Source organism: Setaria viridis, chromosome 7 (assembly GCF_005286985.2).
Source record: "Setaria viridis chromosome 7, Setaria_viridis_v4.0, whole genome shotgun sequence".
Lineage (NCBI taxonomy): Eukaryota > Viridiplantae > Streptophyta > Magnoliopsida > Poales > Poaceae > Setaria > Setaria viridis.
Window position 1 is genome coordinate 17,542,748 of NC_048269.2, and position 21,614 is coordinate 17,564,361.

At 42.5% G+C, this 21,614-nt stretch overlaps 2 protein-coding genes and 1 pseudogene across 2 annotated transcripts; all 3 read right to left on the reverse strand.

Moving 5' to 3' along the window:
- Positions 1-70: 70 nt before the first annotated feature.
- LOC117862669 (chaperone protein ClpC1, chloroplastic) lies at positions 71-7,124 on the reverse strand. The gene is made up of 10 exons (XM_034746170.2): positions 6,924-7,124; positions 5,714-6,319; positions 4,459-4,574; positions 4,245-4,367; positions 3,970-4,155; positions 3,198-3,413; positions 2,806-3,023; positions 2,157-2,232; positions 1,984-2,073; positions 71-1,708 (listed from the first exon to the last, which is right to left on the reverse strand). Exons 2-10 carry the CDS (start codon positions 6,273-6,275, stop codon positions 530-532), a joined length of 2,766 nt encoding a protein of 921 aa, XP_034602061.1. The 5' UTR covers positions 6,276-6,319; positions 6,924-7,124; the 3' UTR covers positions 71-529.
- A 3,263-nt stretch (positions 7,125-10,387) lies between these two features.
- Positions 10,388-16,855, reverse strand: LOC117862670 (chaperone protein ClpC1, chloroplastic). The gene is made up of 10 exons (XM_034746171.2): positions 16,690-16,855; positions 15,366-15,958; positions 14,599-14,714; positions 14,396-14,518; positions 14,127-14,312; positions 13,525-13,740; positions 13,123-13,340; positions 12,394-12,469; positions 12,221-12,310; positions 10,388-11,982 (listed from the first exon to the last, which is right to left on the reverse strand). The coding sequence occupies exons 2-10, from the start codon at positions 15,916-15,918 to the stop codon at positions 10,804-10,806; spliced, it is 2,757 nt and encodes a 918-aa protein (XP_034602062.1). The 5' UTR covers positions 15,919-15,958; positions 16,690-16,855; the 3' UTR covers positions 10,388-10,803.
- Positions 16,856-17,033: 178 nt separating this feature from the next.
- On the reverse strand, positions 17,034-21,191 carry LOC117864681 (uncharacterized; annotated as a pseudogene).
- Positions 21,192-21,614: the final 423 nt, after the last annotated feature.

A 21,614-nucleotide genomic window follows, 5' to 3' on the forward strand; every position in this document is an offset into this window, starting at 1 on the left:
TAGAACGCTAACCACAGTGCAATCAATGAACAAAAAAGAAAAGAAAGGAAACCTGATGATCCAGGCGCCCTAACAACATACCATTATCTTACTCTCAAAAAAAGAACATACAATCACCCATCAATGTTATTTGTGACTTGAATAAGTTACATCCATACATAACTGGGAGATTTAAGTACGACAGTGCAAGCTGGGAGATTTAAGTACGACAGTGCAAGCGATATCCGTGTCATCCTGCTAGCAGAACCCTAATGAAGTAATGATACAAGTAACTGCAGGGAACTGAAAATTCCAAGTTTCTTTCAAAAACAAGGCAACTCAAGGTCTAGCATACAGTGTGTTCGCTAAATGCGTCTCTGCCTATTCATTTCCATAGCATTCCTACTGCCTCACTTCCAACTGAAAAAATATCTAGATAAAGCGTCTAATGGGGTGGGCGAGCCATGTCAATCAAGTTTTTACCATCATGAGGAGCCCAGCTGACTTGTACAGAAGGCCATCTTTCAGACCAAAGATTTTTCTACCTCAGTTAGGCACTTAGAGCAGGTTCCAAGGGCTCAGCAACACCACTACTGCCATTCAGGACTATTACCTTGCCCTCAGAATCCACATCCACAATGCAAGAGTCACCTTCTTTCACCTCACCAGCAAGCATCTTCTCTGCCAGACTATCCTCCAGAAGCCTCATGATAGCACGCCGCAAAGGCCGGGCACCATAACTTGGGTTGTAACCCTCATCAACAACTCTATCACGGAACTTCTCTGTAACCTGGAGATCAATGTCCTTGGCCTTAAGCCTGTTGAACACTTCCTTCAGCATAATGTCTGCAATCTCCTTCACCTCCAATTTTGTCAGCTGCCGGAACACAATCATCTCATCCAATCTGTTCAAGAATTCTGGACGGAAATACTGCTTCAACTCCTCCGTCACCAGGCTCTTGATCCTGTTGTAGCTAGTGTCCTTCTCGTCATAGTCAAGATCGAACCCAATCTTACGGCCTCCCTTCTCAATGACACTGCTTCCGACATTCGATGTCATGATCAATAGTGTGTTCTTGAAATCAACAGTGCGCCCCTTGCTGTCAGTTAGCCTCCCATCTTCTAAGATCTGAAGCATCATGTTGAAAACATCTGGATGTGCTTTTTCAATCTCATCAAAGAGAACAACAGTGTACGGACGGCGACGAACTGCTTCAGTCAATTGGCCTCCCTCGGTGTAGCCAACATAACCTGGAGGTGATCCAATGAGTTTGGAGACAGTATGTCTCTCCATGAACTCACTCATGTCAAGCCTGATCATAGCCTCCTCTGAGCCAAAGTAGTAAGCCGCCAGAGCCTTTGCTAATTCTGATTTACCAACTCCAGTAGGTCCAGAGAATATGAAGCTAGCAATTGGACGATTCGGATTCTTGAGCCCGACACGAGCACGTCGAATAGCACGGCTAATAGCTTTGACTGCTTCGTCCTGACCAATGATACGTGTGTGTAGTGTCTCCTCCATCTTAAGGAGACGATCAGACTCATCAGATGAGACTTTCTCCACAGGAATTCCAGTCCAAGAGGAGACGATATGCTGAATGTCTGCCTCTGTGACAAGAGGACCAACTTCACCAGATTCAGTCTCTGCTTTAATCATTTCTTTGCTCTTGTCGATGATGGCTGTAATCTGGGCCTTCAACTCCATTTCCCGATCCCTTAATTCACCAGCCTATCAAGGAACAAATACAATAAGTCGATAAGATAACATGGACAATATTTTAGAAGCAGTACAGCTGGTTGAGGATCCATGTAAAACTCCAATAGCATCAGAGTCTGTGTTACATCCAAAGCCATTTTTTTATTTCCCATGAGATGGTCAAATCAATTCATAAAAACAATAATGATGAGATAACATGAAAATATGGAGATGGTAGAAATTGTTCATGGTCCTCTGAAAAAGTGAATATGGTTAGATCAATTTATAGCTGTGCAACAGTAACATACCTTCTCAAAATCTTGGCCTCGTACAGCCTCGTTTTTCTGCTTGGTTATCTGCCGAAGCTCTTTGTCCAGCTCTTTGGCTTCATCAGGGAGCTGTAACGCCAAAGAACCACACTCAGCAAGAACAATGCAGTGAAGCATATTGCTTGTAGCCCGAAAAATTCAGCATTCGTTACCTGGGCGTGCCTCAGCCTAACACGAGACCCAGCTTCATCAATTAAGTCAATGGCTTTGTCAGGCAGGAAGCGGTCACTGAGGAAATAAAAGAAATATAAAATTATGTTATTATAAAATGTCTGACAAATATAAATATTAGATGCATTCTCTCTTTGAGAAAAATACACTATTTATTTTGTTCAGCTATAATCATATATTCTTTGACTAACCTAGAAATTTTACTTGGATCCTAGAATGTGGCAAATAGAAATTGCTCAAAATCTCAAAACAGATGATTGGAATTAACAAGTAGGTTCAAAATACCATGTATGTCACATAAATTAAGGGTGAAACCTAAGTGCTATGCAATTTAGAACACCTGCTCACATTCTTTTAGCAAAAATCTGAAGCAAAGGGAATCACAGATTGCAAATAAATTTAGCAAAGTCCGGATAATGTTATGGAACATTCAATGGAGAACAATCAAAACACGTACTGCTTCAGAATCTATAAAAAGCTGCACGGCATTTTTCTATGCAAGGAAAAAGTAAACCAAACAGCCAAAACAAAGTATATGACTACACCATGGCTATATCCAAGTGACTTCTTCAAAAGGTAAAATGCAGCAAAAAGATATGATGTTACTTAAAATTTAGGCGTATTGCGAACCTGATATACTGATAAGACAGCTGTGCGGCAGCAATTAAAGCTTCATCTGTGTATCGCAACTTGTGGTGAAGCTCATATCTTTCACGAAGTCCTCTTAAGATCTGTATCGTTTCATCAACAGTAGGCTCAGGAACCTTAACTGGTTGAAACCTTCTTTCCAAGGCAGGATCCTTCTCTATATGCTTCCTATACTCATCCAGCGTTGTTGCACCGATGCACTACAGAGGGAACAGAATATAAAAAGAAGTGGTTAACTAGGGATAATCACACAATTCTGGAATCAGTCTAGATGAGGCCTTTATGACTTTCTCTAAACTAAACCAGCCATATGAGCTAATAAGACAAATAATGTAATACTAGAAGCAACAGAAGGCAAAGTCAGGAACTTATACCTGCAGTTCACCTCTGGCAAGAGCTGGCTTCAAAATATTTGCAGCATCAATTGCACCTTCTGCTGCACCTGCTCCAATAAGTGTGTGCACTTCATCAATAAAGAGAATAATGTCTTCATTTTGCTTAATTTCCTCCATAAGTTTCTTCAGTCTCTCTTCAAACTCTCCACGGTATTTGGTTCCAGCAACAAGGAGTCCCATGTCAAGAGTAATAACCTAACCAGAGAACAGGAGAAATACTGATCAGATTATCCAAACAAGGAGGATAATTAGGTACACATGATTTACCACTAAAATCTGCAAAGCCTACTGAGAATATCACCATCTGATAACATCATAAATCAATTCTGACCATAGCAATCGCACTAATGCAAACCCAAGAGCGGGGTACGTGTTTTTTAGTTCTAAAAACAATACGACGTCTAATTATGGATGCCTGATTTACATCTGATTATATTTGCAAAAAAAACATTTAGTTCCCTTTGCACCAACATCTGATAATATCAGAAATCAATGCAGATCCTAATTGTCACACTAATGGCAACCAGTCCACCGTTGAAAAGTAAGTTCACAAATAAACCTGGGTATGTTACAAAAACTTGCCCAGCAGAGGAAGTAGACTAATTCATAATGAGCTACTTTTGTAAATTAGCATAATGAATTCAGACCAAAAGGAAACCTTGAAAGAAATGAAATAGTAATGCTACTTATCTACACAAGCACTAAAAAACAAAAACTGGTGCCCAGATGACACAGGACGGTCCAGACTAACCTTCTTTCCTTCAATTGTCTCAGGAACATCCCCGTTGGAAATACGTTGAGCTAGCCCCTCAGCAATAGCAGTCTTACCAACACCAGGCTCTCCAATGAGGCAGGGGTTGTTCTTTGTCCGCCTGCCCAAAATCTGTGTCACACGCTCGATTTGATCCTGTCTACCAACAACTGGGTCCAATTTGCCCTGCACGAAAAGAAGGTGAGTTTTTGTTTTAATCTTCACTATTACCTATGCAAGTAAAGCAACAAGCAGATTGGGGAAAGAGGATATACCTCTTCTGCTAATTTTGTCAAATTTGTACCATATTCTTCAAGTGTGGGCATCTTCTGGCCACTGCTTCCTCCACCAACTCCAGCACCAACAGCTTCTGTACTTTCACCGACCATTCTTATGACCTGCACAATGGATATCATGTCAACATCACTCCCTGAATAATTTTGGCTCAAAAGAAAATTGGCCAAGAAAAGCAACAGTAAAGAAATCTACCTGGGTGCGGATGTTGTTTGGATCAGCACCAAGGCTTTCAAGCACGCGGGCTGCAACACCTTCACCCTCACGAAGTAGCCCCAGGAGTAAGTGTTCAGATCCTATATAGTTATGCCCTAAGGAACGAAAATGGAAGAACATAAGTGAGAATATGCACATATTGCTTTACAACAAACTACTACACAGGAGTAGCAGATTCCAAACTTGAAAAAGGATGAATGTAAATGGCTAACCAACTCGCACGAGTCGTTTTAAGGACAAGATAATTTGATGTGATATAACAAGGTATCACCAGAGTTCAAGATGAGCTACGCATAATCCTAGAGAACAATATTATAGTTGTAGTTTCACACCTGTGCTTATTGCAATGTAAATACATACCAAAGGAACATCAGTGTGTATATTGATAATTTAGTATGATAGTCTCTCATTTCTATTCAAACCCCACATGATAGTCCCCATTTCTATTCAAACCCCCACATGATCTAATCAATAGTACCCATAGTAACTTAGAAGCATTCTGAATCAATAACTTAAAAGCCCGAACAAGACACCATATCGGCAACAAATGAACAAAGAGCTTACACTGATCCAATTAAAAATGTAGATGTATATCAACAAAGTTCACAGGAAACAGTAAGCTCAGAGAGAAATATAACAAATACATAACCAACTGAAATCACACGCATGTATATACTTTTAAATCAAAAATGAATGATACACAAACACATTGCTATGTTGTTAAGAACCAGACAATCTGGTGATATCACAAGGTTTAAACTTAACCCCCAAAAAGGGTAAAATTACAATCAGCGTAATCTTCAGGAACAATACTATATAGTTGTCATTCCACACTTCTGCACACCTTATAGTGCAATGTTATATAAAAGTGCCTATTAATTATTTTAGTATAATGGTACTAGATTTATGCTCAAGTCCCACAAAATGGCAACACTTGTCTTGGTGTCATTCAAAATCTGGAATTAGTTAATAAACATAAAAACAGGCATTTTGCATTTCCCAATGTCACTGAGAAAGTCAGAATGGGGTGCCATACCAGGAATCTAGAATACTAGAATTTGCACTAATTTGAAGGAAAAAAAAAGAGGTGTGTCAACGAAGTTCACAGATAGTAGTAACTAGTAAGCACACAGATAAAGTTATGGGTGAGGACATATTAACCAGCCAGACCAAATGACAATTGGATTGCAACATAAAACTAGCAAAAGAAAAGGTGAATAAGTGAAGGTAATACCTAGCTGGCGGGCTTCTTCAAGGGAGAGTTCCAGTACACGTTTTGCACGAGGTGTGAATGGGATTTCAACAGCCACAAACCCACTGCCTCGTCCAATGATCTTCTCAACTTCCACTCGGGCATCCTTAAGATTGATTCCCATGGACTTGAGAACCTTAGCAGCAATTCCAGTGCCCTCACCAATAAGCCCGAGCAAAATCTGCTCCGTCCCAACAAAGTTGTGGCCCAGACGCCTTGCCTCCTCCTGCGCAAGCATAATCACCTTGATTGCTTTTTCAGTGAAGCGCTCGAACATGGCGCGAACCACCCCCCTTGACGCCGACCCCCGCGGCCTTGCAATCTGGCTTGCCACAATAGATCCAAAGTCCCGCTTGACCACGGACCTCGTGTCCAGAAAATTTGTCTGACGCAGCCCTTGGAAGCCGCCAAGAGTAAGGGTCCTTGTCGGCATATTCCGCACCATTGTGGCATTTGTTCTGGCCCTTGCACGCACACGGAACCGACCAGAGCTGCTTCTGTAGACGGTCGGAACAATTGCAGACTGAACTAGAGCCCCCTCCATATCGAACTAGCAGGAGACAATCCTGGTCCTCTATCTACCAAGCCCTGAAAAATCGCAAAAGGAACTTAGTAAAATTATAAGTATCACGAAATGTTGAGTGGTGGACAGATGCAGCTAAGTGAACTAGCTCCCACATAAGAAATGAGTTTGCAGCTAAGGTGACAGAAATTCACAAAACCACTAGATACCATGGCAACCCCAAATTTAAACGGTTGTAGATCTAGAACAGATTATATTTCCAGAATCGAGTCTACAGTCTTTCCTGTGTCGACACAGGTGTGCAATTCAGCATTCCACCGAGTCTACAGTCTTTCCTGTGTTGACACAGGTGTGCAATTCAGCATTCCACATTGATTACCCCTCCAGCACGCCACGCTACCAAAATCAACAGATATGGTTGGTGGTTCAGCCAACAAGACGCCCTCTACCAAAATCGTATCCGCAGCAGCACCTCAAGCGGGCAACATCTAGCTTAGGCGACGCGCATCAAAAGCCACGCCGCCGCAGCTATGCGCGCTACCCGCTACGGAAGCACCCGCGGATGCGCCACGCTGTCAGCCTAGGGATGCACCGTCGAGAAAAATTTCAAGACAAACCGACAGACACCCCATGGATATCCGTACGGGGAAAGGGGGACAGGGAGATTACCACGAGGCCACGCCGAGGTTCGTCTCCCAGAGAGGGGCCGTGGAGCGGGCGCCGGCGTAGGCGTCTCGACCCTGCGCCGGCGAGTGGAAACGAGAGGAGGCGGCGGAGCAGACGGGAGGGAGGGGGTAGCTGCCTCTGCCTGCCGCGGTAGTGGGGAGGGAACAGGGAAGGAAGGAAGGTGGGAGAGGTCAAGGGATAAGGAGAGGAGGAAGGCGACGAGAGCTGGCGCAGCGTGTTCGGTGGAGTGAACCGTACGTCATCCCATCCCATCCCTGCGCAGCCCGTTTAGCCCAACGGCGGCCCGTAACCCGACCAGCACAGGCCGCTTTTGCTTTTTTTCTCTCTTTTTTGTCAAACATTTATCTTTTTCTCTTTTTTTTGACAGATTTAGGAACATTCGTTGATTCGTGCAACGCGGATTTCTTGCTGCAGATGATCATGCAACTGCAAGTTGTGATTACCCCCAATTTTTCTTGCTGCTGCCTTTTTATTCGTTGGTGAGTCCTAATTTCTCAGTGAGATTTTCAATTTCTTCACCCTTGCATATTGAAATCGATTTGTTCCAGCAGATCTGCTGCATCCTCAATACAAGCAAAGAGATATCTGCCAGTTTTCTTTCTATATTTTCCCAATTGAAATCACAATCATTTGGTTCCTGATTCCATCCACCTAGTATAATTGGGAAAATTCCATCATGTAATGTGGTTGATTGTGAACCAGTGAAGTTATTTTTTTTACCTGTTGTATGGTAACTCAATTCTCACTTTATAAGTCCCAGGCCATATTTTGCTAGAATAAAAAATTTGATATGTCAATTTTTCTTGCTATTGTTACTGTAACTCTATTAGCTTCGTAACTAGCACTAGCATATTGTAATTTTGCTGATAAATGACCTACCGCTGTACTGGTGAAGGTTCAATTCCATTCTGTTTGTTCGTTAACATATGCAAAGCTAGTTCATTCCTTCTAATTTTATCTCACTACAAATGCAGGAAAAGGTACCTCGGTTCGGGAAGCTTTACAACCCACCGAACATGATCAGGAAGCTTCTGACAGACTAGGCACACAAAGCTCGATCTTGAAGTTTATAGCAGATGATTTATGTCAAAAACTTCTGTCCCAGTATTTTGTTTGAATTCTTGTAAATATGTTACGTTATGGTAAATTCGTCTCCTTACTATAGTAATTGGTTGCTTGATGAAAAAAGTGGTAACTTCCCATCCTAATTATTGTTTTGCGTCATCCAAATTCTTGTAAACATTTCATGTCCCCTCATCATTACAGTAATTGGTCCCTTGGTAACAGCTTGACGCAAAATTAAAATTGCGGTAACTCTGCATCCTAAATTTCTAATTATCGCCTCGTGACTTCCAAATTCTCGTGACTAATTCATGGTAAATTCGTTCCGTTATTATACTAATTGGTTCCTTGAAAACACACAAGATTGTAGTAACTCTCCATCCTAATTATCAACTCGTGGCATCCACATTCTCTTAACGTGAAACTTCATAAATTCAACTCATCATGATAGTAACGATTTCATGGTAAATTCAACTCATCATAATAGTAACAATTTCCTACGATCGTCACTCTTCTATGTATTACCGGAATCCGACGGTTGTACATCATGTATTTTTATAAGCGTCTAAATATTTATTATATATTGCAAGCACAAGTTCTACATATATATCAGAATGGTCTCGTTCTCTTAACACATACGGATGCATGATTAAAAAGAAAATCACGTACACATGCAGCATGTGTACACAAATCTTGCTTGCTCACGTATTATCGTAACCCAGACCACTAGCTTGCACGCACGCCACAACCGTGAACTCAAAGTTCCCGAAACAACCATCAACTAATCCGCCTGAATTAACTACCGGATCTTTACGTGTTTATTTACCATAATCACAGTAGTTAACGTGTGTTCCAGCGCCTTGGCTCCAACCTGCTCAGCTGGTGCATGCAACAGACATGGCGAGTGGGCTACGAGCCTGAGCCCGACCACGAAGTATACTCTCCGTATATATACATACCCAATCCTTACAAAATACTCAATTAATTTATCCAAAATTTTGAGTCGGATTTCGTTTAATGTTGAATTGGTTGTAATACTTGTAAAATAATATGGAAACATGTATCAGGCGATGGACAACCTTGATGGTAGAGGGAGCAAGCCGTACATACATACACGATCCTCTAAAATGTTGAATTAGTCTGTCTGAAATATTGATACAAGATTGCAGATTGTCAAATCAAATGTAAAAAAAGTTGTTAAATGATATACGCGGTAGAAGGTTGGCAGCTGTACTGGTTAAGCTAAATGGACTTAGGGTGTGTTTGATTGGTTGTATCATTTGATTCATGTATGAAATAATTCAAAATAATAATGACTCTTTTGTTTGTTTGGGTGAATTGGACCAACTCATCCAGGATGAGGCCATCCCACTTAATACATTATTCTACTAATTAGAGTGAACCATATGGTACAAGCAAATTGGTTGAACCTCCCTATCCAGGATCATCCATGCATGCAACCAAACACACTCTTAGTGGATAGGAAAATACATAACTTAACCATCTTATGGAAGATGCATAGGAAGCTTCGTATAATCTCCTACATATAGCTAATTTTCATCTTAATTCTAATGAAAAATTTTATTTTGTTATTTCTAAAGATGCAACGTCATTTAGAGTGCCATGATTTTAATAAAACAAAACCATTCCTCCCGATGCAAGTTTCATTTTTTTTTTCTTTTTGTTCATAGTATTTAATTTCTTCAGAACCGTTTAATTGGACAGGAGACTTACGAAAATAAAACTCTACTCTTCATATATATATGATAGAGTTTTCTATGTTGGAAACCGTATGAACCGAGGATTCATCTAACATATTTCCTCTTTCAACAGCTCTAGCGCCATACCATTTTATTTGCTTACATGGCACCTTCTTTGTGAAAAATAAAACTCTAATGAAAATGAGAAAAAGACTCGTCGAGCAAAGATTGAAGTGATGGTTAAGGAACACGCACAATTTAACCTAGCTGGACCAAACCTAAGGCTAGGACACTCAATTTAACCCCTAGCAATCCCCGGAACCCCAAGGCGTGCTCTTAAACCCGTCGCTTGAAGTGATGGTTAAGGAACACGCACAGCCTCTTATAAGTTTAAAGCTGAAAATGTTTCTTGGAGCATACACGGATGCCGAGGAGAACAAAGGTACTCGTTGATCTGATTTAAGCATAGACTGGCCAGATCAGGCCTCCAGGCTCCAGCAGTTACAAATTTCATGGAACAAACGTGACGACTGACGAGCAACGCTTTACGATCACTAGTTCATTCTAACACCAGCACAGAGGCGTAACGCAGCAAAATTTGATTTAACAGTGCTAAATTTACAACCTACAGGAGCAATAACATTCAAGTACAGTTCTAGCATCAGTGTTGTAGAATAACCAGCATGACTTAGAATCATGATAAGCCACTGTTATTGAAGGCGTGGATAAGTTATATTTTCATACATAATTGGAAGGTTCCGTACAACAGTGCAACCGTATCCAATATCTTACTGCAAGCATGACCTAGCAATACGGTAATTGCAGGAAACCAAGCTTCCGACATCCTTCCAAAAATAAAGCTTCCAAAATCCTTCCAAAAACAAAGCAACTCAGGATCTAGCATCCACTTTGCCCCTACCTATTCAATTCCATAGCATTTCTACTGCCTCAATTCCAAAAAGAAACCCCAAAAAAACAATGAAAGAGAAACCTAACGGAAGGGGGCTAGCGCTGTATATCTAGTTTTACTATCATAATTCATGAGGAGCCCCGCTGAGATGTGAAAAGGCCAGATTCCAAACCGAGGATTTCAGCCTCCCCTAGACACTGAGAGCAGGTTCCAGTGGCTCAGGAACACCACTCCCACCGTTCAGGACTATTACCTTGCCTTCTGAATCCACATCGACAATAGCAGAGTCACCTTCTTTCACCTCACCAGCCAGCATCTTCTCTGCCAAACTGTCTTCCAAGAGCCTCATGATAGCACGGCGCAGAGGCCTGGCACCATAGCTCGGGTTGTAACCTTCATCAACAACCCTATCGCGGAACCTCTCAGTGACCTGGAGATCAATGTCCTTCGCCTTGAGCCGATTAAATACTTCTTTCAGCATAATATCAGCAATCTCCTTCACCTCCAACTTTGTCAGCTGCCGGAACACAATCATCTCATCCAATCTGTTCAGGAACTCTGGCCGGAAGTACTGCTTCAACTCCTCCGTCACCAGGCTCTTGATCCTGGTGTAGCTGCTGTCCTTCTCATCATAGTCAAGATCAAACCCAATCTTACGGCCTCCCTTCTCGATGACACTGCTCCCAACATTGGATGTCATGATCAGCAATGTGTTCTTGAAATCAACTGTTCTTCCTTTACTGTCAGTTAGTCTCCCATCTTCTAAGATCTGAAGCATCATATTGAAGACATCTGGATGTGCCTTTTCAATCTCATCAAACAGAACAACAGTGTATGGACGGCGACGAACGGCTTCAGTAAGTTGGCCACCCTCAGTGTAGCCAACATAACCTGGAGGTGACCCTATGAGCTTGGCGACAGTATGTCTCTCCATGAACTCACTCATGTCCAGCCTGATCATAGCCTCCTCTGAGCCAAAGTAGTAGGCTGCCAGAGACTTCGCTAATTCTGATTTTCCAACACCAGTTGGTCCGGAGAATATGAAGCTAGCAATTGGTCGGTTCGGATTCTTGAGGCCAACACGAGCACGGCGGATAGCACGGCTAATAGCTTTTACAGCCTCGTCCTGGCCAATGATACGCGTATGCAATGTCTCCTCCATCTTAAGGAGACGGTCAGACTCGTCAGCTGAGACTTTCTCCACTGGTATTCCAGTCCAAGAGGAGACAATATGCTGAATGTCTGCCTCTGTGACAAGAGGACCAACTTCACCAGATTCAGTCTCTGCTTTAATCATCTCCTTGCTCTTGTCAATAATGGCTGTAATTTGGGCCTTCAGCTCCATTTCCCGATCTCTTAGTTCCCCTGCCTGTCAACAAACAATAATTATCAGATCACGTGTACAAGTTCTAGAGGCAGTACAATTGTTTGAGGATCATGACTATTCTGATTGCATTAGAACTTTTAGCATCCAGAATTTCCCCAACACAAATAAAAAATGGTTTGTTCAATTTATATCCTTGCAAAACATACACATACACATACACACATTTCTTACATAAGCAAGTCACTGAATCTTAGTATAAAGCAATTCTCAGAAGTTACACCTTCTCAAAATCTTGGCCACGTACAGCCTCATTCTTCTGCTTGGTTATCTGCCTGAGCTCTTTGTCCAACTCTTTGGCTTCATCAGGCAGCTATAACATATAAAGGACATGTTCAGAAAAGAACAATGCAGCTAACTGTATTGTCTAGGATCAGACCAATTCACTGGTAGTACCTGTGCATGCCTCAGCCTAACACGGGATCCAGCTTCATCAATCAAGTCGATAGCTTTATCAGGCAGGAAGCGGTCACTGGAGAAATAATTAAATAACAAGTTTGTTAAAAGTAGACTTAAAGATAGACTTGAATGTAAAAAATAACCCATATAAATTTTCTGCAAGAAGAATAGAGCTTTTCTTTTAATCTATTAAAACCTACTCTGTAACCATATGTTCTTTGACTAGTACAAAAACAGAAGCTGGACAGATCCCAAAATATATTATTGTACTTCGACATTTTTGCTTCTAGGATAAACACCAACCATGTCCCATGGATGAAGGACAAAACATCAAAGTTTAAGCAGCTTAACTCATCCAGCCAAAGGAATCCTCGCATACACTATGAACATGGAAGAACTAACAACTTGGGGTAATATGAATATGATCAATCTTTCAATAATGGACAATTGAATCAAGCATTCCTATTATGATGGCAAATCTGTATGTAAATCACTGCAGGCCCTTTTCGCTCGCCCCAGAATAACCATTAACTAAGGAAACAGAAACAAAACTACCACTCTACAAAAAAGTGATCCCCACAGATTTATCAACATCACCATGACCAAGTCAAACAAACTTTTTAAAAAGGTAAAATTGCAGCCACTAAAGAAAACCAGCAGTGGTACATATTTGTATGGACATGACATATAAGCCAAAGTTTTATAAAAGAACGGCGCTTTGCAAACCTGATATACTGATATGACAACTGTGCTGCGGCAACTAGAGCTTCATCTGTGTATCTCAGCTTATGATGGAGTTCATATCTCTCACGAAGACCTCTTAAGATCTGTGTTGTTTCATCAACAGTTGGCTCTGGAACTTTAACTGGCTGGAATCTTCTCTCTAATGCAGGATCTTTCTCGATGTGCTTCCTATACTCATCCAGAGTTGTGGCACCAATGCACTGAAGAGTAAACAACATCATATAGTTGTAAATTAGGGGGTAAATGGGCAAGTTCATATGCTATTTGTGGGCATGGTTTACAAAGTAGAAGGAATAACTACTAGAGTCGACTATGATAAGGGCTTTGGGACCTTTGGACTTTAACAAGACACAAACAACATAATGCCAAATCAAGAACCTGTACCTGCAATTCACCTCTAGCAAGAGCTGGTTTCAAGATGTTAGCAGCATCAATTGCACCTTCAGCTGCACCAGCTCCAATAAGTGTGTGCACTTCATCAATAAAGAGAATAATATCTTCATTTTGCTTGATTTCCTCCATAAGCTTCTTCAATCTTTCTTCAAACTCTCCACGGTACTTGGTACCAGCCACAAGAAGCCCCATGTCAAGAGTAATAACCTGGCCCAGAGAAAAAAAAAATGTTCATTTTTTCTGAAACAACATGGGAGTAATCAGGAAGACATGATTTATTTGCAAACAATGGTTGTTCTGTTTTCAACTACACTTGACAATATAAGAAATCGATACTGATCCCACCAAGCACAAAATCACACTTCATACTAATGATGTTAGTGTACTATACAAAAGCACAACATCAACTTGCCTGGGCATGTTACAGTAGGAACTTACCTGGTAAAAGCAACATGTTCGTTACTACAAACTACATAATTTGGAAGTGAAAATGATGAATCCTCCCGCAAGGGGCACATCTGGGAAGAATAGCAAGTGCAGCAATCTATTGACACATAACAGCATGGATCCAAAATAGGTTGGTCTAAACAAACCTTCTTTCCTTCAATTGTTTCTGGGACATCCCCATTGGCGATACGCTGCGCCAGCCCCTCTGCAATAGCAGTCTTGCCAACACCAGGCTCTCCAATTAAGCAGGGGTTGTTCTTTGTTCGCCTGCCCAAAATCTGGGTTACACGCTCAATCTGGTTCTGTCTGCCAACAACTGGGTCAAGTTTTCCCTGCAGCACAAGAAGGTTAGACTTAATTTTCTTTACTAGCTAACTTATGTGATAGAACAAGCCAAAGGGAGAAACAGAAATACCTCTTCTGCCAGTTTTGTCAAATTAGTACCATATTCCTCAAGTGTGGGCATCTTCTGGCCACTAGTTCCTCCACCAACTCCAGCACCAACAGCTTCCGTGCTTTCACCAACCATTCTTATGACCTGCACATCATGTAAAATATGACTACCTGCATAATTTTGACTTCAAAAGAATCGACCATGACCAAGAATAAAAGATTTACCTGGGTACGGATGTTGTTTGGATCAGCACCAAGGCTCTCAAGCACACGGGCGGCCACACCTTCACCCTCGCGAAGTAGCCCCAGGAGTAAGTGCTCAGATCCTATATAGTTGTGCCCTGAATCATGATCGTTGAAGAATATTAGCAAAAAGTATATGTACCTTTTTTAAAAGAGACAAACTCAGAAATGAACAGATGTAGAGGACAGCCAAGTAGCAAGATTGTTTTTGGTACTAATGACTCGATGATTGATGCAATCTCAAGGTTTCACCCGAGCACAATAGATAATATAATATAATTTCATTACCAGCTTCATGAGCAATGATTCACAGTTACTGTGTGCTAATAGAGCAATGTAGCATGCACGAGAACACTGTTGTAAATGATAATGCCTGCTTTGTAAGCAAAACCTGCTCATCTTTATGGCATTTTCTCCTAAGTATAATTCCAAACCAGCAATTAGCCATAGATTCAAACATAATAGTATAATACATGCTAGAGAGCAATCCACTATGCATAATCATGCATTCATGAACTCTCGGAAACATGCATTAAAATTATTTCATGACTAATAATATAGGTACGAGGAATTCAGAACCAGGATTTTTCCGATTATAAGGAAACCACAGTTTAAATCAGACTAAAATTAAAGTAATGCCCACAGAGCCATGAACATAGCAAGCAATCAGAAAATTAAGAATGAAGGTATATACTTCGAATAAGACTGTGACATGGAACTAGTAAATCTGTGGATAGGTGAAGAATTACCTAGCTGGCGAGCTTCTTCAAGTGACAGTTCCAATACACGCTTGGCACGGGGTGTGAATGGGATTTCAACAGCCACAAACCCACTACCTCGGCCAATAATCTTCTCAACTTCAACTCGGGCATCCTTAAGATTAATTCCCATAGATTTCAGAACCTTAGCTGCAATCCCAGTTCCCTCACCAATAAGACCTAGTAAAATCTGCTCTGTCCCAACAAAGTTGTGGCCTAGACGTCTGGCCTCCTCTTGTGCAAGCATAACCACCTTGATGGCCTTTTCAGTGAAGCGTTCGAACATGGCACGAACCACCCCTCTTGATGCTGAACCTCGTGGTCGCGAAATCTGACTTGCTACAATATATCCAAAGTCACGCTTAACCACGGACCTCGTGTCCAGAAAATTTGTCTGCCGCAGCCCTTGGAAGCCTCCAAGAGTAAGGGTCCGCGTTGGCGTACTGCGCAGCATCGTGGCCCTTGCGCGCACACGAGATCGACCAGAGCTGCTCCGGTGTAATACGGTGGGAACAATCGCGGACTGAACTAGAGTCCCCTCCATATTGAATCAGCCAATGAATCCCTATCCAAATCAGTGGAGCCTGCAAGAGGTACAGCATTCTATCAGAAGCCAAATAGCACATGAAGCTAAGCCACATAGCACTTAGTGATGCAGGAAACAAGTTATCAACTAAAATTGTACGGTGACAACAGTTCACTTCAGGAGAAAAGATATCATTCTGTAAAATCGGCTCTACGACATTCCTTTGCTTATAACTTTTCCCCCATACAGGTTCTACACTTCTACTGGATAGATATTAGTTTAACACCACGGTTCCTGCTAGATTCACCAACATAACAAAATTAAACTCCCCTTTACATCCCAGAGGCACCATGCAACATGAACATGAGAGGGGGAAGGAAATTACACCAACAACCTAGGAAGCAATACAGTTAACCATTGCAGATCACAGTTGGATAGAAAAGGCAACTAACATATCTTGATAGTATTTCTTCCCTAACACCTAGGTTCAGGCTTCAGTAATTAGCATCATCAAAACATCTCATTTAGTCTGGCTCCATCTATATTACGCTACACACTTCAAGAATAATCCGCTAGCGTGCCTGCCCGTTCAAACGACTAGCCGCCACCTTAATCTTATCCAGTATCCACATCTCCAAACGCCACCCCAGCTGGGAGGAGAACATCCGCGGACGTGCCGCAAATTCCAGTCCCCCCAGATTCATCCGCAGACGCACACCCACATGGATAAACAAACGAACGAACGAACGAACAGGGCACGGGACGGGATTGATTCGGGGGAAGGGAAACCTGAGCCGGAGAGATTACGCGCGGAGGAGAGTGGCGGGACCGGAGGAGGGTGGTCCTGAAGAGGGCGGGCGGGGCCGACGGCGGCGGCGGCGGCTGAACGCTGCGCCGGCGCGGCGACGGAGCCCTAGGGTGAGGGGGAGGGGATGGAGCGGTAGCTCTCGCGGTCGGGGAGGGGGGGGGGGGGGGAGGGGGTCAGTAGATAAGAAGGGGGGGAGACGGAGACGGCTACGCGAGGGCGAGGCGACGACAGAGAGAGAGAGGTCGCGTCTACGCTTACGTCATCCGAAACACGTGCGCTCTTTTTCCTTAGCCCAAGTATACAGCCCAACTAGCCTGTTCCGCCAGCCCGTTATGTCCAATTGAGCCCCGCCTAGTTGCCGACGGCCGACCCAAAACCCACTAAAGCCCACGACCAAAACCGTCTCCGTCTCTTCTTCTTTTTTTTTTTTGAGAGGATTCACAGCCCGTCCCACTCCAGCTTCTCCAAGCAGTCCTCCTCGCAGAGCACGACCGGCCGGTCGCTGCGGCCTTCGCTGCCGACCGCCGGGAGGCGCCTGAGGGGACCAGCAGCCACTGAGCACGACGCTTTCGAGCACGGGGGCGTACATATCCCTCCCTTGCATATCTCCTGCAGGCTGGGGAGGTCGAGCATGTGGATGTGCTTCAGATTCTGGAATTTCTTCACTTGGCGTCCTCGGCGTGTGGTGACATCCCATGGGAGAACCTACTTGAGCCTGGGGCAGTTGTGCAAGTGTATGCTCCACAGCGCTTTAAAATTGATCGCCAAATGCTGCAAGCTGTGAGGAGATCGGATGCCCAGATGGTCACCAGTTCGTAAAAGAAATAAGTGGCCCGGCTACCGTAGGAGTCAAACACGGCCTGTAACTTTGGGCATCTCTCCACACGGCACCATCTGAGATCGATACGCTGGCTTATTGATCTTGCTCGGTCCAAGCTCGAGAGCTTGGGGGTGACAGCAAGGATTCTCGAATTCTCATGCACGTGCAGGGAATGGATTACTTGTCCCATGATACGTTGCATATCGTTCGATTCCCTTATCGCTTCCCATGTCGGTGAAGCTGATTCCTTCACCAACCTCGACATGGGAATATGAGGGTGCACGCCATGAGATGATCTCACCACAAGCCAAACTGACAGCCCCAGGAAGCTGAAGCAAGACATCACTGTAGCAACAAGCTTCGGTGACAGCAGCCTCGCTGCTGATGCTTTGCCCGTTAGAACTGCTGCGTGAAGGTGGTTTATACAGATATAGGTATAAGCTCCCAATTATCATTGAAACTGAAAACGAGCTGATAAACAAGGACTGAATGATCCTTACATCGCTTGCAATCACGTAGCCATTGTAGGTTTTTTGTTGGATGCTGATCTGTGACGAATAGGTCACTGTTTCTTCCATTCCATGGGTGTCAATGCATAGCACCTTCAGTTTTTGTTCCTTTCTTCTTTCCCACCACAGTATTCCACGCAGCTGCTTGCAACCCACCAGAAAGACTTTCTCGAGTCCTTGCACTTGCACAACCTCGTCGCTGAGGTCAACTTTTCTTATTGATGTGCCTGATAGGTTCAACTCCTCAAGCTCTGGCAATTCTCCACGCAACAAGAAATCCTTCAAATGTACACAACCTGCCAAAGAGATCTTGGAAAGTCTGGCTGCAACCTTTGGGCCAGATCCTGCATCCAAGCAGAAAGTTTCAAGTGATGGAGGTAGTCCTTCAGGGCAAACGTGCTCCAACCCGACACAACCATCTAGGACCAGAGTCTTGAGGCCAGTTGCCTTGGACAGGCTCGGCAAAACTTGTATGGTACTGTTTCCAGAAAGGTCAAGATGCTCCAACTTCACCATATCTGTGAATTCGTCCATTTCGCCCGTCGCCCAAGAGCAGGTCGGCTCGATTACTCGAAGCTTGTGAAGGTTCTGCATTCGCCGCCATGCAAGATGGTTGTGCCTAATCCTTCCCTTCTTTATATGTATCTCCCTAATGTTTGCAGCCATTTGCTCTTCTGTTTCTGGGGGAAAATGCACTTCCCAATCTGTATTCCATACGTCTAGTACCCATAGCCTCAGAAAAATCTCCAATGCCTGTCTATATTTCTCCTCCCCTTCTCCTGATTGGGGTGAATCCATGCAGCTATCCAGTCCAAGGAACCTTAAATTGTGACAGCAACGGAAAAGAGGTGACGAAAAGCTGAAGGAGCAACAGCATAATTTCAGTACACGGAGTTGGTCCGCTTGATGAAACATGTCATTAGGTAATAATGATGCCAATGGCTGAGCAGACCCACTTTGGGGTGCAATGAAAAGGGACGTTGTCCCTTGACCTGGCTGTGTCTTCATGTGCATATGAGGGTTGATGATACAAATCCAACGATTTGGAGGAGCATCAAATCTATCAGCCCACCCAGTCGACTGTTTAGTAGTAGGGTAGTCCTCTAGTCGTATCTCCTGATGCAGAGCATGGGCAACCTCCCATGCTTTGTTGCTGTCCTGGCCTCCTCTTGCTATAATCCCATCGCAAACCCAGTAGTTGGAAGCATGGATTGCCCAATTGTAGTCCATGATCCTGCCGCCTAGATCATCCAATGTCAACAGATACAAAAGGCACTCTCTAGCTATCCCAGGCATGATGCCAAGGCCAAGCTTATGTGTGTACAAAGAGATTTCCTTCGCCTCTTCCCAGATTAAAAAGTTGCAATTAGAAACGACAGAGTCAATATAAATGTGTGATCTGTCTTTGATGAAAGAGAACTACATCATTACTTCCATTGTGAAAGAGAACTAAACATCTGTATTGTAATAGGCATCCAAGCATCACTCTCGCGACTTCTCCTATCTCAGCTCTCGAACCTTCATCTACCATGCTGAAATCGTCATCCTCGTCTTGCCTATCAAAAACTGCCAGTACTTGTTGAGGAAGCTTAAGCTCAGCCGCGATTGCCCTCTGCAATTCTCTTCGGCTTTTCCATCTAGAGCAGTCAATATGGATGATCTTGTCGAATTTTTTTTGTCAGAGATGGATGCTCCTCGTATGCTATAGCTCTAAGCACAGCAGAAGCACCCAGTCCATCCGGCCATCCATCGAAGTAGATGGCCTTGTATTCAGTATCACTTAAACTCACCATGTAGGGCATTATACTGCGTATCGCGTCTTTGAGGTCTGCACCACTAATAAATTATTGTAGTTATTACTTGTAGCATAGTTGCATTATTAATTTATCTACCATTTGTAATTTTTGTTTAAATTACTTCTCTAGCAGTAGGGCAGATTAGTTTAACTGAAGAATCTGATGATCTATAAACTGTCTGAGTAGAGCTAGTGTCGATCTCCTAAATTAATTGCATATTAAAGAGGGTATTAGAACAGTAGGCCCATAGTCAATCACTGCATACTGATGGAGCAATCTTATTAATTGCACTCGACATTAAAAAAAATTGTGTACAAGATCAAGGTCCTGAAAGCGCCATATTAATTTAAAAATCAAGAAATCTGAGAAAAATAAGAAAGCAAAGAAATTATCTAATTGTAATCAATAAAAAAGAAAAACATCTATGCAGCTTATTTTTTTGCAGGCTGGATGAGTAAGATGTAGAAAGGTGTTCTAAACAATGTAGTACGATTCTACAAGGTCTAACAAACTTGCGGTTGGAGGCCGGAAACAATTTCTTTTTTCTTGATAAACAAGGTCTAACTAACAAATAAGAGTGTTGAATAAAATGCAACTCTATAATTAGATCTAATATGAGTTCTTCCGTGTCCCCGACATGTGTCCTAAATGTGATGATGGCAATTTCATTCTAAAATTAGCTGTGCTATATTGCACTTGTTCTGCACACTTATTAAAGCAGAAATCAAAGTATCCATTACGGTTGCTCTCAGAGACCAAAAAGAAAAAAAGGCAGATGAAGGCGTGACAAAAGAGAGGAGAAGATCTATACGATTGATTGTGGTGCGGGTCCAAACTATAGTGAAATATTCGCATTATTTCTTAGGACTATGCAACCAAATAATACTCAGTTTTCAATTCAAGGAGTATTGGTTGCAGGGCAATTTCAGCTAATTAAAGAGTTCGACAGGTTTGTCTATGATAGTGTAATGGAAGAATCCAGAATGCTTCCATTAGAGTTATGGTTCAGAACATATACGAGAGATATATAGGACTTGGGCCATAAGGCCATATGGACAAAGATTTGCATCTATACACGTATACTACATACATTTACAGTTAACAGTCTATATGTTTTTGGAATCACATTTCAAACATTTATATTGATAATAAGAGTGACTCTTGGTCTATGTAGCGGAAACATGTAGCATGTATATATCTGCATGGAGGAAAACACAAACCACTTTCATCCCGGCATTCGTGGTGAAAAGCCCAAGCATTTCACGAATAAGCTTTAATTTACCAGAAGGCAATCACGAATAAGCTTTAATTTATCCGTAGGAAGGAAGGACCAGTGAACTCAAGAAGCTCTAACCCATCTCTGCAGCTCCAGATGGACCTCCACGCTGCTAAGTAACCTCCCATATGGGAACAGAGTTAGTCATGCATTCAGAATCAACATGTTTGATACATAGGGCCGGGGAATATCAACAGGGTTGTTTGGAGGGAAAAGGGCTACGATGATATTTTTTTCCTACTCCAGTGTCATGTGGACAAAAGCTACGTATTTGCGGTGTACTACAAGCAAAATCAATGAGTCATTGTGGACAAAACACAACCTTATTGGTGTCTTGTTGAAAAAGTTCACTTCGTAACACTATAATTTTATTGTAAATTGTTAACATACCCTAAGAGATATTTTTTAGTGCTTTTACATTAAAAAAATGGATGTACAAAGCACAAGTAAAGAAAGTAAAATAAACAAACATGATTCGTGAAAATCACTACTACTGGCTAGTATT